The 15,826-nt window shown below is 30.0% G+C and overlaps 1 protein-coding gene across 1 annotated transcript in view; it reads left to right on the forward strand.

The window, feature by feature from the left end:
• The first annotated feature begins 5,049 nt into the window (after positions 1 to 5,049).
• Positions 5,050 to 15,826, forward strand: part of LOC118190784 (transmembrane protein 117-like) — a 49,165-nt gene continuing 38,388 nt past the window's right edge. Inside the window, exons 1-3 of the mRNA XM_035361561.2 lie at positions 5,050 to 5,817; positions 7,261 to 8,210; positions 10,888 to 11,147. Of these exons, the coding sequence (XP_035217452.2) occupies positions 7,438 to 8,210; positions 10,888 to 11,147 (1,033 nt within the window). The 5' untranslated portion in view covers positions 5,050 to 5,817; positions 7,261 to 7,437. The remainder of the gene's footprint in view (positions 5,818 to 7,260; positions 8,211 to 10,887; positions 11,148 to 15,826) is intronic.

The following is a 15,826-nucleotide window of genomic DNA, read 5'->3' on the forward strand; positions in this document are numbered from 1 at the left end:
ATTTAGTATTTGTATTTTTTTTTAATTTAAAACTTTTTAATCTTATGATATTTGATTCTTACGATTTCAAAAATAAAATATTTGACTAAAATATGAATAACATTTAAGAAACCAAATGTAGGATAAAATTGTGTAAAGCAATGGGCACAATGATAAAACTGTTTAAAGCAGTGTATGCAAGTCATCCTAAGTTAAAATGTCGGTTATACATCTCTCTTATTTATATATATATTTTCTGAACGGAACATTGAAAGGCGTGTTAACTATGCTTTAATGTATTTGCTCTTTTAATATATTCAGTTTTCAAACGCATCGTAATCTGGGTTACAAAGTATTCCTCCGAAAGAAACGCAATTCAAATAAATAAAATCAAATTCTGGAAAATTTATTTAAAATGCTCAGTTCGAAGGAATAAATAGAAAATTTTAAAACAATTATCTGAAGAGACAATGCAACACAAACAATTAAAATAAAAGTATAAGAATTTAAAAATTACCTAAAATAATAGCTATGACAAAAAATATATATAAAGAAAACTATTTGAAAAAAAAAAAAAAATAAACGCTGCACCTTTATTTACGCAGTTCGAATAGGTAAATAGAAATTTTTAAAACAGTTATTCGAAAAAAAACCATGCAACTTAAACAATTAAAATGAAATTCGAAAAAGAAAAAATTACTTAAAATAATAAGTTATAATTAAAAATACAATATAAAGAATATTATTTGGAAAAAAGGAACGATGGTGCCTTTTTACCCTCTCACGGGAAAGGAAATTAGGTTGCCATACATTAAGAAGTTCGCCAAGTGAACTATTCTTGGCGCAAACTGACAAAATAGTGCCAACATAAATTTGTGAATTTCTCCGTAAATTTTGCTCCAAATTTTACAAAATTTCATATTTAGACGTAATTTGAGTCGTAGAATCTAAATATGTAAAAAAATTGCTATGTTATTTCAGAAAAAGTCCGATTTTGTGTCAAAATACCTATGTTAGAATAGTGCTATATATAAATCTAATATATATCTTAAGTCGCGCTTTCGAGACATGAAGAACGCAGTTTGAATTTTGTCAATCGGCCCAGTAGATCGGGAGGCATATTTCACAAGTGCACATCAGCGTAGCCACTGAGGGAGGGGTTTCGAAAATGGACCAATGAGCTGCTATTGCTCTTGTGACGCTAAATCTTCGTGCATGTGAGCATATGTTGTTTACGTTATAATTTGCATTCGTTTCGCAGTTATAAATATATGGCGTAACAGTGGAAAATCTCGTAGTGCTTACATTTTCTGAGTTTGATTAATCGCTGACATTTCACTTTCGCGATTTTTTTCACGCATAATATTAGGATTGATGTTCACGGCATATTATGTGGATTAAGAAAATTCAAGTGTATAAATTTTTTTAATTGAGCTGAGAATAACTGAAAGTGTTACAATGAATCTAGTGTTTTCTTATTTCAGTCTTTTGATTTTTAAAGTGTAAGATTCAGAATGCATATGATCTCATTATATCCATTGTTAACATTAAAAATTATAAGTGAATAAATTGAATATACTCGTTGTGAATACGATAAATTCACTCTGTTTGATGAGCATTTCTTGTGTAGACAGTACATTTAAGAGTGAACATTTATTAAATATGAAATCTAAAGCACTAAATGTATACGAATGCAAATTAGTAAAGTTCACTTTGAATAAAAATTCTGCATTGGTTACTATTATAGAACATCTTTTTCATATAGACTGCAATAAAAAAGTGCTGACTTCTATTTACATGTATAATTGGTGTAAATATTTTTCTCATACGCATAGTCTTATGTAAAGATTGCATTTGGGCTCAGATATTTATCACATATTTCTTTCTTTATCTTATTTACCCCTTATTAAGCAATATTTCACATCGATATTTTTGCGAAGTATCCAACAGGTGTTTGTATTTATTTCAACCAGGTAGTGAAATCTTCATAATTGCCTATATTTGATCTAACTTCGCAATGAAAAGTTTCAGAAGTAATCGACGATACTTTAATTATTTTCCGACCATCTTGCTTAAATACTAAAGCACGCAAAGGTCATGTGACATGACAGAAATATTACTGGATTCTCATTGGTCCATCCTAGAAGCCACTCCCTCGGTGGCTACACAGATGTGCACTTGTGAAATATGCGATCGGGAGATATAGCACTGTCCCATTTTTTTTTAGCAGTGTGCATAGTATGAAATGTATAATGGCAAACATTAAAAATAGATGAAAGTAAATAAAATTTAAATTATAGAATGTACTTTATAAAATTAATAATAAGTGGTTAAAAATATATTTTTTAATTACTTAAAACATGGAAGTTATTTGGCAGAGATTGTTGGATATAAAATTACTACTTCAAATTTTCAGATTACTATTGTTCATATTTAAAGTCTCAACTTGCAGTCTTAATCCACATAACAACCATTGTAAAAATCACCCGTTATCATATTCCAAAGATCAGCAGCATACATTTTTTTCAAAATTGTGCATAATATTAAATATTGGCTTTTGATAATCAAGTTGATACAAATAAGATGAACTGTTTTTATGATTTTAGACTAGTAGTTTATTCTTCCATTCACTTATTACAATATTTCATTTTTTATATGCTCAGCTATCCAAAATTTCAAGAGCTTTCTGGATATTTTTTTGTTGAGTTTTTACTATACCTACATTTCAGCATTTACATCGTCAAAATTACACAGACACATACTTGAAGTGAATTTACTTTTACAGCTAAACACAGGAACTGGAAAACAAAAAAGTACTTATTCGGAGATTGTATTTCTTTTTCGTTCATGAAAATCAAAGTTCATTACACAAACATGCATTCGCACTGCACAAGCAGGTATGAAATTCTTAATACATTTAATAATCCTGATGATTGATTACGCATTTAGTAAATAAATCAGAAAATATTTTAATGTATAACAAATGAATAGTAAGTAGCTAAGCTTTTAGTTAGTAGTTAAGCTTTTATAAAACAGAGCATTACGAAGATATTTAATGTATAAAGTTAGGTAATTTAGTAAATTTCAGTTGTTCACCAAAGCAATGAATTATGAAGATACTTGTATATCTTTATAAATGAACTTTATTGCTGTTTTAAGCAATTAAACAACTGTTCAAGTTATTTTAATAATTTTGAAATATATACACTAAAAGAAACAATAAAATGTATTAATCTATTTGTCAACCTTGATTTTGGCACGAAAGTCCGCAGAATGCTTCGTAGTTTTTAAGCACATAGAGGCACTGCAATTCTTATTCCTTGATCTGAAGTTTTCTGCAATTTTTTTTTAAAAATTTAATTTGCTGTATTGGCACACATACAATTTTTGTATAGTGGCTTCAGATGTGGATAAGTTTTTCGAACACTTTCGTTTGTTTTACTGGCGTCGCTGAATTTTGCGATGAAATGCAGCACATTTATTGCCGAGTATCACCTTCCAGATTTTTCATACTGTTAATGTATACATCAGCAATGAATTATTCTCCTCTTTCCTCAAATACACTACGGCGATAAACAATAACCATTCACTAAAGATTTTGCATAAATTCCCACTCATAATAATTAAAATTGCAAAAATCTCACAATTAGCACGTAAACACACTGTTCAGCACCACAATTCTTTCGAAAGCGCGCCGTAGTAGTCAAAAGTGGGGTACGTCGTCTTGCTAGGTGAAACTAGTCGATATTTCCGTGACGTCAAAAATTCGAAAATTGGGGTAGGGTTTGGAAATACGCGATCGGAGACATGTAGGTAGAGACAGACAGACACGTGCATGTTAGTGATAAGGAGGTTGGAATAGAAGGAGGGAAGGTTCAACTCAAACGGTGAAGCCTGGCGGCCATCTTCCTGTTATCACCGTGACTTGTGCAAGGAAGTCTGTCATTGCAACATTTTTTTCTTTACTTTTTGAAGAATGTCAGCTTGTATTGCATATGGATGCACAAATAGATTCTCAAAAAAAATTCCGGGCATTATTTTTCACACGTAAGTATTAATTTTCTTTTTTTATGTAATATGACAACTATGTCAAAAAGTATCACAATGTCATGAGGTTTTCTTTCCAGATGTGAAAAAAAAGGACTTAAAATAGGTTATTTAATATAACTATAATCAAAATATATTAAATACATTTTAATGTTTCTGTTTATAGCTGGTATCTTCGTTCCTTAAGATACAATGCTATATGGTAGGATTTAAATTGTAAAATTTGAAACTTTTAGTTAATTCGTTCTATAACTTTCATGAAAAGTAAGAAATCAATTGTTACTATTTTTATTAATTGTAAAGGTGTTAAATAAAGCAATGCTTTTCTTTATATATTAATTATTATTCATTTTTTTAAGTTAAGATAAACTGTTCTGTTGTTAAAAATGTTTTGCATAAACTTACAAATTTCTGGGCAGTATAGTGATAAAATTAAGTAAAATATTTACACCATTGAACATGTGGAAAGATGTATCCAAAAACTTATATAGGTGTATTTCTGTAATTCAACTTAATTAAAGGCAGTTTCTTTGAGATTAATAAATATGAAATGCGCATAAACTGAAATCAATGAATTCACATAAATCTGTTTTATTTTATTAAGATTTATTTTCTAACCTAAGCAAATCCGTGAAATATGCAGAAACATCATTTTTTAAAGGCTTTAATGTTATGCGCATGCATTTAGATTTCGAACTATTTCTTAATAATTTGGTGTACATAGTAAATTATGGATATCATCTTTATTACTTTAAAACAAAAATTCAACAATAGCGAGGGATTTCATTATAAATTTAACATATTTTTACTGGAAAATAAATGCACGGAACAGCTTAGAAACACGTACATATCACTGCCGTAATGCAATGTTTTGAAGTCACAAACATAGACGCCGCTTGTTCGGCGGAGTTTCATTCCCCGATAGTGGAGGAAACTGCGAACCCTACCTCCTTCTATTCTAACCTCCTTGGTTAGTGATACTTTGATACGAACGTGATTCAGGTTTTCTACTGCGGCAGGTGTATTATGCGCTGTAAGCTGCAACAACTGATGATATTGAAAAAAAAAAAAAAAATTAAATACAATGCATATTCAAACTAGTGCGGGATAATATAAAAATAAAAAATATAAAAAGAGTTTGCTTAAACAATAAACCACTGTGAAAAAATAAACTAATCTAGAAATTGTTCAATAAAGCAACAAATGCTTGAAAAAAGTAAAAAATAAAAAGGGCAATAAATGGTTTACTTCCAGAATCACTTCGGAGGACATGAATTCAGGCTTAAAAACTTATATATTCTTACTATCAACATTTCAGTAATTATTCAAACCTATGCATGCACACAAACCTTTGTACAGTTATTATACATTGTTGACAGTCTTTCCAAAGAACTGGAAAAATGTTCATGCATTAGCAATGGGAAAGTTTTATTTCATATTTCCTTAATAGTCTTTTTACGTCCAAAATGTGAATATGTGGTTCGGTTTTGCACTGCTGTTCGAAAACTGTCAAGTCAGCCTTTTTTACGGAGAGATTTGTATCTTGTATTAGGCAATATGATCTTTTGTTGTGAAAGTTACAATGGAGTAGTAATTTATGTCGGCGAGAAGAATGTCTACAATGTATGGAGAATGTTATACAGTGGATGGCAAAAAGAGTTTTCTGCTTTGCCCATCCGTTGTGTAGAATGCATTAATTTACTGAAAAATGACTTTGAATGAAGTACAAATTAAAACTACCATAAACTCAATTCTTTGGTCTGCTTCCTAGTAGATTAACACAGTATGCCGGTAGGAGCATTTTTGTGGCCTTATTTGTTTATTTTTTATTTTCAATGTGGAATCAAATATTAAATGATTTTAGTGTAATGATGATTAGTGTCTTCATTTAAAAAATATTATGAGATTCAGTTTTACTTTTTTATGCAGGGGTTGCGTGTTAAAATTAGATGTGGAATAGACCATTTTAAATAATTGGACGTATTATATATAACATACTATCAGAATAATAAGATTATTTAGAAGGATCGATTGTGTTTTTGAAGTTAGAAGGTTTATTTAGAAGTATCGATTGGGGTGGAAAGTTTTCGGATATAGCAAACAAAACATGAAATTCTCCAAATGAAATTTGCAAAGAAATGTGAAGAAGTGGTAATAAATGAAGATATGACAGACAAAAGCAAAGCAACTTAAATAACTTGCATTGAAAGAAATATTTAATAAAGCAAACTGATAAATATTGAGCTTTTTTGGTAAATTTTGATCCCTTTAAGGTCATAAATGGTTCATTATTTCATAAATCTGTATTTCATATTTTTAATTCTATAATTTCTACGTCATCTTACTAGATTTAAATTGATGATGTAATATCTGGAAAAATCCCAAATCCAGAATTGGCAAAATCTTGATGAGTTTGGATCTTGGACATTTTACTGTATTTCCAAATTTTCAGAAATTGATTGATTTGTTTTTTTATTGACTATTATTAAAAGAGCATTTTCTCCCATTTGTGAGTCCTTGATGTCAGTTTCTTTTTTTTTTCTTTCTTTTTTTTTTTGGTATGCTTTCATTTTTGATTTCGTTTTTGACATTGTGTTCTGGAATGAAGTTTTGTGAATAAAGCTTGCAAATTTTTATTCTGATTATACTTATTTTTCATTTAAGAGAGTTCTAATAACTGCAGTTTTATGAGATGTAAAGTCCTTTTTTGACCAATTTAAATGTAAAAATTAAGCATAATTAATAAATAATAAATAAATTAAAAAAATTCACTGAAGTAATAATTTAGGAAAAGAAAAGCAAAGACAGCCTATGAAATAGACCACCTTACAATTTCTATTTACTTTCATTAAAAACTTGTAGAAAGGAAAGAAATAGCATTAAGTCTACTGACAAATAGGTTATTGTTTTAAAGATCAATATTGATGCCTTTCAGATATTTTAAAATATAATTCTTAATTAAGTGTTGCCATTATTAGTTTAAGAAATATAACATGTAAATACACATTTTCAAATAATTATCAATTTTGACTTGAAGTAATAATACTGTTTATAAAATACTTTTCATGAAAATTAATTTTTTTTAATCCAATAATTTGTCCATGTCATGGAATCCATATCTGAAATTGCTTACTGTATTTCTAAATTCAACAAATTTTATATGATGTATAAAATTTACCAGATTTCTCAAATATTTTAATTTTAGTATTTTCATTTTATGTCTTTTATTTATAGAATACTAAAGCACGTTTAATTGGATATGGGAGATATCCTTTCATCCACATTCCTTTTGTCTGGGAAATAAAGATGGCAGTGAATGGACTTCCATTCTTGATTCAGATACATCAGTTCTATTTCTCATGTCAGTTTGACATCTAATGAGATCCTCATATAACATGTATCTTGTATTCAATGGATGGAGAGGACAATTCAGCCGATTCCTTGTTGAACATTGACAGAAATGCTTGGGAAGAAACAACTGCTCAAGTGATTCAAAGTATTGAAGAACGTTGCTCACGCAAGGAATATGAAGGCTCTACCACTCAATTCGGAGCACAAAGTGAATTTTCTAGGCCATGGAGTGGACACAAACAATCTAGAAAATCTCGTGCCAAGTGTGATAATGTTTTGGCAAGCTCCAAGAGCAAATCTGAAGCAGAAGATGGAATATCTAATACAGCAGAGCTTGTAAAGAATGCTATTGTGTCTGAAGAAGGTCAGATTCATCCATCAGAATCAGCTTTAGAAGTTCATCTAGAGGACATTAAGTACATTGATGATAGTGCCAAAAGTTCTTTGTCAACTAGTCTTACTGAAGCACCTGCACCTGTATCACAGCCACCAGTTGTTAATCGTCCACAATCGCCACAACAGACAGTCGAAAGATCGTGTGCTTCTGTGCTTGAGGAACGATATTGTCAAGCATTTATTAGTTCCAAAAATGAACAAATTGCAGATAGCTGGAACAGGCATTACACATCTCCACGCCTTCCTCCCAATCACCACCTATATACACCAAAAACACCAAAATACAAACATGAAGCTAGGTTGGTTGTTAGCCCATTACCTCCTGAGAAACTAAAGGAAAAAGATGGAACTTATTCTGAAACCGATTATTACTCTCGTAATTCAATTGGAGACTCTGAACATCAAGCTACTGCTGTCTATATAGAGAAAGATTTTAGGTAAGTTTTCTATGTCCTTTTAACAGTTTAATTGCATTTTATTCTAATTTTTCTGTTTTATCACATACCAGCACTCAAGCTGAATTATTGAACCCTGGTAATTCAAGCCAGGGCTTGCTGCGTGGGAGTTTTTATGGTTTTATCCAAGCATAATATGGATATGAGTAAGTTTCCCTGATAAAATCCTTCACAAGGGCATCACTGTCCTTAGACCCTTGTATCCTTTGTCATAATCTAAGTAATACAGTTTAGTTCCTATCGGATCATTCTTAGAAGTATTTTCAGGCTTTTTAGTAGTTCTTGAAGGTTGATTGTCAAGCTATGAAATTATGATTTGGATCTTAGCCAAGGAATGATTGTTCATGGTTACACTTTATTTCATGGAGTGATGGCATGTAAATTAACTGTCTGGAAGTCCTTTTTAAGAAGTAGCTTATCAGGGAAGAATGGATGGTGATGTTTTCAGTTTCGTTCTTTAAGGCGCTTTTAATTAAAATTGGAATGGAGTTCAAGCAGTGCCTTAATAAATCTAATCCACTTTAATCTTTGAGATATCTAGGTAATAAAATAATTATAGCTATTAAAATAAAAGCTGATAAAATAATTATCCAATATATTTTATATGCATTATCAGTGTTTCAAGTTCTATCAGCTTATCTGGAACTATATGAGGTCAGTAATGAATTGCAAAATACAGCATCACAATAATTGATATGTAAGAGGATTTTTTCACAGTGTAAAGTTTACTAGGATTCACTCTGTGTGCCTTTTGTGACTCGTAGTTGTATAGCAGAATAGCTATGATTATGTATAGTAACTATAATTATAGAGTAGCTATAGTTGTATAGTAGTTTTAGGGAATCATCCTGATTCCATGTTGAATGGATCATTCCGATTCAGTGAAGATTTAGACAAATCATCTCGATTCATTGATTTTTTGAAGAAACATCCTGATTCTGTTCAGTTTTAGACCAATCATCTTGATTCATTGATGTTTTGTAGAAATCATAATTCAAGTGGTTAAGTGGGACAAAGAGAAGTTGTATGAAAGATATTATGACAGTGATCAAAATGCACATTTTAAAGCATAATTAATACATTGAAGAAGCCTCCAAACTGGTCATAAAAAGATTCCCGGTTTACGCCTCATAGAGATGAATGTGAAATATCATGCGGATTCTTCGTCGAGACGTCATCAGAGCCCAAGAGGGAGTCTATAACCTAATGGTAAATGGCAACAGTCAAAAAAGTTTTGAAACATCTAACATCTCAACTGTTAGTTAAATTTTTTGACAGATTTTTGCTTGGAAATAACTTTTCCTCTTATCCAAGTGTAAATATCTTTATATTACTTTTGACATGTAATTCTTCTATGTAGTGTTTTTATTTTAATTAAATTTACTTTGATAAACGTAAAGTTTACATGGCCCTCTGTTATAACCTTAGATTAACAGCACATTTGCCATGTATGTGTAAAATTATGTCAATCAAAGGTTGTTTTTTGATTAATTTTAAATAGATGTTATTATAGTTACCTTAGAAGCAGTAGTAGAATTCTATTAGTTAGCATACAGATAAAGAAATGATTATTAATAAACGTGCATTTGAAAAAAAAAAAAAAAAAGAAAAAAGAAAAAAAAGGTGAACTTTATGTAAAGAGTAACACATTTTATCTACTATTTTAAAATTGAGTAAGTACTATTAAATTTTTTAATGTGCATTACAACATGCATACAGCAATAACATTGTCTCTTCCAAATTATAGCTATTTTTCATGTGGTTCATTTTAAATGCTGCTTCTTCAGATTTAAAATGCTAGTTTCTATGTTGTGAATTGCATCTCCACAGTGTCAGCATGACTATGTCATCACTTCTCACTTCCTGTTTAAGGGGAAAAAGCCCTATGAGCTAGCCCTTCTCTTTTAAGTCCTGAGTGATGCCTAGCACTTAGGAAATACACTGAGCAAAAAAGTGGTCAGTGTCTTTGACAGAAAAGAACTGCAAAATTTTCTGACTAATTAGATATGTGAAAAAATATGTAGATTAAATTGTCTTAATGATGATAATGCCCTACTTGTCATCAGTTAATGGCTGATAAAATTTGTAGTATGATTTTAAGTCCAGAAAATACTGCTCTTAATTGTGAAGAAAATTGTAAAGATGTTATTGAAAATGTAAAGATGAATTTCCATTTGACAATTTAGTGAAAATTTTGGGCATGGCCATTACAGGACTTAGTGAAAATTTTGTAACTGAGCATGAAATGAGGAAAAGTATCGACATATAAAACAACATATCTATGAGAAAAAGTATTGACATATAAAACGAAATTGCTTAAACAACTTATGTTGAAAAAAATGCTTCTTAATAAAATAAAATGTTAACATTGACATTTTTTGATACTCTTCCGTTATTGGGACGGGATTCAGAAAAGTATGTGTGTATGCACATTTGTATGTATGTGCGTATATTCAGATTTTTAATTTAATAATTGCTACATGTCATCTTACTAGATTTAAACTGATCAAAATTGGATATTTCAGAAATCCGGACTTCAAACATCCTGACGATTCTATATGTCAGACTGTATGTGTGTGTACTGCATGTGTTTTTTCTGAATGTACTGAATAAAAGTACATTTATTATCCAATACTTTAATTGTGTTCTTTTCTTGCAGGTATTATTTTCAGCATCCTTATTCTCGCCTCTTTGTGTCTTACTTCGTCATATTTTGCAATTTCTTGGTGTTTGCAGAAGATCCTGTTTCACACAGTCATACTGAAAGTGAAATACCAGTTGTCGGCAATGTTTTTTCCTTTGTCGCTACAAAGTATCCTCCACAGTGGAGCTGGTGTGTGTTAAAAGTCATTCTGTGGGTAGTTGCTATCATAAGTGGATGTTTTTTTGGAAAATATCTCATACACCACATTATTCTAAGTAAGGATACTTTATTATTGATTGGAATGTTGTTTTAAATTGATTATTTTTTATAAGAATATTGCTTATAATTGATTAGAATGTTAATGGGTTCATAAAGTATGGAATCTACTAAGTTGCATGAAATTAATTGCAGCCAGATCCTTCCTTTTTTTGTAAACTGCAACATGATTGTAAAACAGTTTTGATTTTAAACTAAAAATTATCATATAAGTATGTGTATAGCCATATATACATATATATTGCTTATAATAATCTTTCAAATAATATAATATTCAAGTGTTGGCATTCCATTAAATTGGCACTTTGAATTTGTTAACAGTTTCGAAAAAAAAAAAAAGAATTATGAAATGTTTAACTATATTTATTAATCTAGATTGCATAGTGAATCTGTTTATTAACTTACTATGATTTCAGTGACTAAATCATAGCAATTGAATTGAATAAATTCATTAAAATAATTACAAATGAAAGTTTTTGAAATTTATGCAGTTTGTTATGTAATAAGAGGATATTGAAGAAATCTTTAAATAATTATGTCATTTTTAAAGCAGTAAGAAAACTCATTAAAGACTAATTCTTAACAAATGTAAAAAGAGTAGGGATTTCAAAAATGTTTACAAAAGTAGATTTACAGGTTTAAACGTAGTAATCAACTATTCTGTCCTCAAAATCAAGCCATGCTTAGAGTTGATAAGCAAGGCTAAATGTGTGTTAATTCATGAATGTTTTTATGCATTAGCATGCATATCAACTGGAATATTGTTTGATTTCTTAATAATTTAAGTCATTGATTTGTGGACTGTCATGAGATAAAATTTCTTCTTTAGCTAGCTTTGAAATAAGAAATGCCGTAAAATAAAAATTGCACATGTCTGTGTGAGGAGAATGAAATGATTATTTCTTTACTTAAATTCTGTCAGTCCTTTTTAGTCTGAAAATTCTGTGATGGGATTATTACATCCCAAATTCCCTGATATCATTGTTAACTTTTCATTTGTTTCAGAGCATATAGCTTACGTTTGCATTATCTGATACAATAAATATAAAAGATATTAAAAGAAAATATTGTCCATTTGTATAAACCTTTTGTAATTTCAAAGTTTCAAAAATAATTAGTTATTGAAGAACTTATTTCATTAAGCAATAAACCTTTGGATTTCTTTTTCAGACATCCTTGTATTATGTGTAGAATCAGTTCTGTGCCTTAAAATGATCATTTGACGAAGTATATTTAAGGTTCAGTAAAAGCCCAAGTATTCACCATTCAACTAATTGGAAAACTCAAGTGGAATATTTTAGAATTTTAGGAAAGAAATGTTCCCTCCAAAATTAGTGAGTGATTCTTAGAACCATGATAGAGCTCATTATAGTATTAGCACAATCATCAAACAATGTGATTTAGTGACAGTAATTGATAAGCCCAACATCAGAAAACTATCATAAAAACTTCACCATAGTTCTATGTAAACCTGATTTATTTCATGATAAACCAATTTAATTTTTAAAAAGAAGGAGTTTCTTTCCCTTCACCCTTTTTTTTTTAATTAATATTTGGGAGCCTGCTTTTTATAAGATAGCATGCAGTGGAATATTTTTAAAATTACAGAATACAGTGGAATATTTTTAAAATTACCATCAAACAAGGCTCGGTATGTAACTCTATTTGAAAGTGGATAAACAACGGTAATGTAGTGTGAAAAATTATGATAAGCAATTTGAATTTTTTATATGCTGTATTTGTAATTTGTGTCTTTATTATCTAACTAGCTAAAGAACAGTCTGCTGCTGTAAATTTCTGCCAGAATGATTGGTGCAAAATGCTTGGTAACATCTTAGCCAACTCTCATGTTTTAAGGCCTATGAAATATTGTTTCATATTTGAGGCATTTTGTTTGTCTGAAATGCATTTTGTTTGAGGTCTTGTGTAATATTAAATGTAAGTTTTTGATATTCAAGCTTGTACCGAACAAGATGATTGTTTTTATAATTTTAGATCAGAAATTTTTTCCATTCATTTGGCTTTTCTAATGTGAATTCTATTATATATGTACAGTCAAAAGTCGTTAATTCGGACACCCATAATCTGAACCTCAAAGCTACAAACTTTCTGCACATGCGTCGCGTTGACGCATGTGCGTAAGACCTTTACGGCTGCAAATATGCGTGTGCGCATGTGCATAATACGTTTACGCTTGCTCGTTTAATGTATAACGGATGGTATAAGCTAAGCTAAAATTATCTAATTCAGTTAATGTTGCAGATTGCATTGTTCCTTAATCTTCGAATTGGATCCGACTTATTATTTTTTGCAGACTGTTTAGAGCATTTTTATAAAAGTAAGCTTGAACTTTCGATTATGTCAAATAGAATTTCCGATATATATTTAGTAATATGTAAAGGATCTACAAAGCGAAAGTATGTTTTGAAATCCATTAAACAAAAAGTGGAATTGCTGCAAAAAATGGATAAAGACATATCCTCCTTCGTTTCTCTAACCATTCCGAAATCTGTTTATCAATTTCACGCTGCTCTGCGGCAGGGGGGAAACGCCACGGCGCGCAATGAATTGGAAGTTAATATGTCAGCACTATCCTTATCTTCAGGGCAGATGTTTTTATTTTATTTGGCTTATAATTCCTTACTAAATGTAGTATTTCATCTCGATGTACTCTGTCTTTGACATGATATAAATCAAATTCCTCGTCATTATAATTTGCTTCCAATAAAGAAGAAAGTGACACAGAGGTTATTGAAAACGAAACAACTTACATTGAAAGAAATGTTTAATAAAGTAAACAAATAAATATTAAGCTTTTTTTTTTTTGTAAATTTTGATACCCTTTAAATCATTATTGTTCTTTATTTCATAAATTATGGTTTCATATTTTTATTTTTTTAATTTCTGCATGCCATCTTACCAGATTTAAACTGATGATCTATAATCCGGAATCGCCGAAGTCCCGACGAGTCCGGATTAACGACGTTTGACTGTATATTTAATCACTTGATTATATGGATTTTCACATGCATTCAGCATTTTCTGAACTTTTTGAATAGTTTAACTTTTAGTGCACATAATTTTTTTGTAATGGTGCCAACAAAAATTAATTGCAAGAGAACTTGCATCAAACATTGTACAGTCTGGTTAAGTTAGAATTATAAGGCTATATTTTAATGGTTCCAAAAAAGAAAGAAATTGCTTTGGGCTTTCAGAATGCTGGCATTCAGCAAAATATAAAATCTTTCAATTTATCTGTCAGTTTAAGCAGCCTAAAATTGCCTAATAAACTGAGAAATTTAAAAGTTTTCTAATATAAGGGTTTGATTGGGATAATTTCTGTAGTAGCACTCTCCAATCTGCGGTATGTATACACCTGGGGGTAGTCAGGGGTATACAAAAAAAAAAAAAAAAAAAAAAAATGAACGATAATGACAGAAAATAGCAAAGCATTATAATGAATGCTGATTTAAAAAAATATTTAAAAATTTTCAGTTATGATTGAATAAAAGAGGAAATAGTTAAAAGAAACTCCAAGGTAACCATCTCTGACCAAAATGTGTAAGATGCGATTAGCTATAATTACCTCTGCTGATATCATTTAATGATTACTGTGATACTCGTAGATTGCACTCTTCCTCGATTGCTACCTGTATGTCATAGCGAAACATATAAAATGATTGGTCAGCCAATAATCCAATAATAATTTTAATGTTGATGATGATAACATCAAATGAGTTACATAGCTTTTGTCACAGTTATATTAAATCAGGCCTGTTTGAGTGTGGAGTTTTGTTTTGCATTAGTTTTTTTTTTTTTTTTTTTTTTTTTTTTTTTTTTGCATTATGAGGTTTGTTATAGAACTAAACTGTCATGAATAATGGCTTTGATTTGCCATCTGCGTTAAACAATTCTGAAGAGCTAGGCTGAGATGAAATTATTACTCTGGTAAGAGATAGGCTGAGACTATCCAAATAACAATCCTGTTTAAAATTCACTTTAGATTAATTAGATTAATTATAAATTAGTATTTTATTGTGGTACAATAAATACTATTTCAAAAAGGCTTAGAGGTTTAGTATAAGCTTAGATCTCATTAATAGTCAATAAATTCATCAGTTCACGCATTTTGTCATTTCCATTTTATGAAAAACCGATATTCAAATTAATTACAGTATGTTAATAACATTATATTTTGCTTTAAAAATGTATTCTTACCACACTTATTTGAAATAAATAATGTAATAATCTGTTTTTGTGTCATTATATTTTTCTGACTAAAACAATACAGTACTAAGATACATTGTGGGAATTTTATGGAGGGGTCATAATTTTAAAAGGGGGGGTCAGGGTTATAATTCTATATTACAAAGTCTCATTAATGAGTAAGCAAAAGGAAAAATGTTGTAAGGTGTATATTAATTTTATAACAGTTATTTTTAATTTTGAAACCTTTTCCTTTCAATTCTTGTTTCTCACTTACAACTCCCTACCAGAATGAATTTTAGAATCACATTGAATGAAAATGAGTTAGAAGTAGTATTTAAAGGAAGTTCCACTTACTTCAAAGAGTAAGTGCTTAGGAGTCCTTAGTGGCATGTGTTTGCCTTCTGGCTATTTTGTTCTTGAATCTATTACGCTCGGCCATATTGTACGTGCCTATTGATAATCGCCAGCT

The sequence above is a fragment of the Stegodyphus dumicola genome, chromosome 2, assembly GCF_044657685.1.
Source record: "Stegodyphus dumicola isolate Sdum_Otavi_A_Nest chromosome 2, ASM4465768v1".
NCBI classification, from domain to species: Eukaryota; Metazoa; Arthropoda; class Arachnida; order Araneae; family Eresidae; genus Stegodyphus; species Stegodyphus dumicola.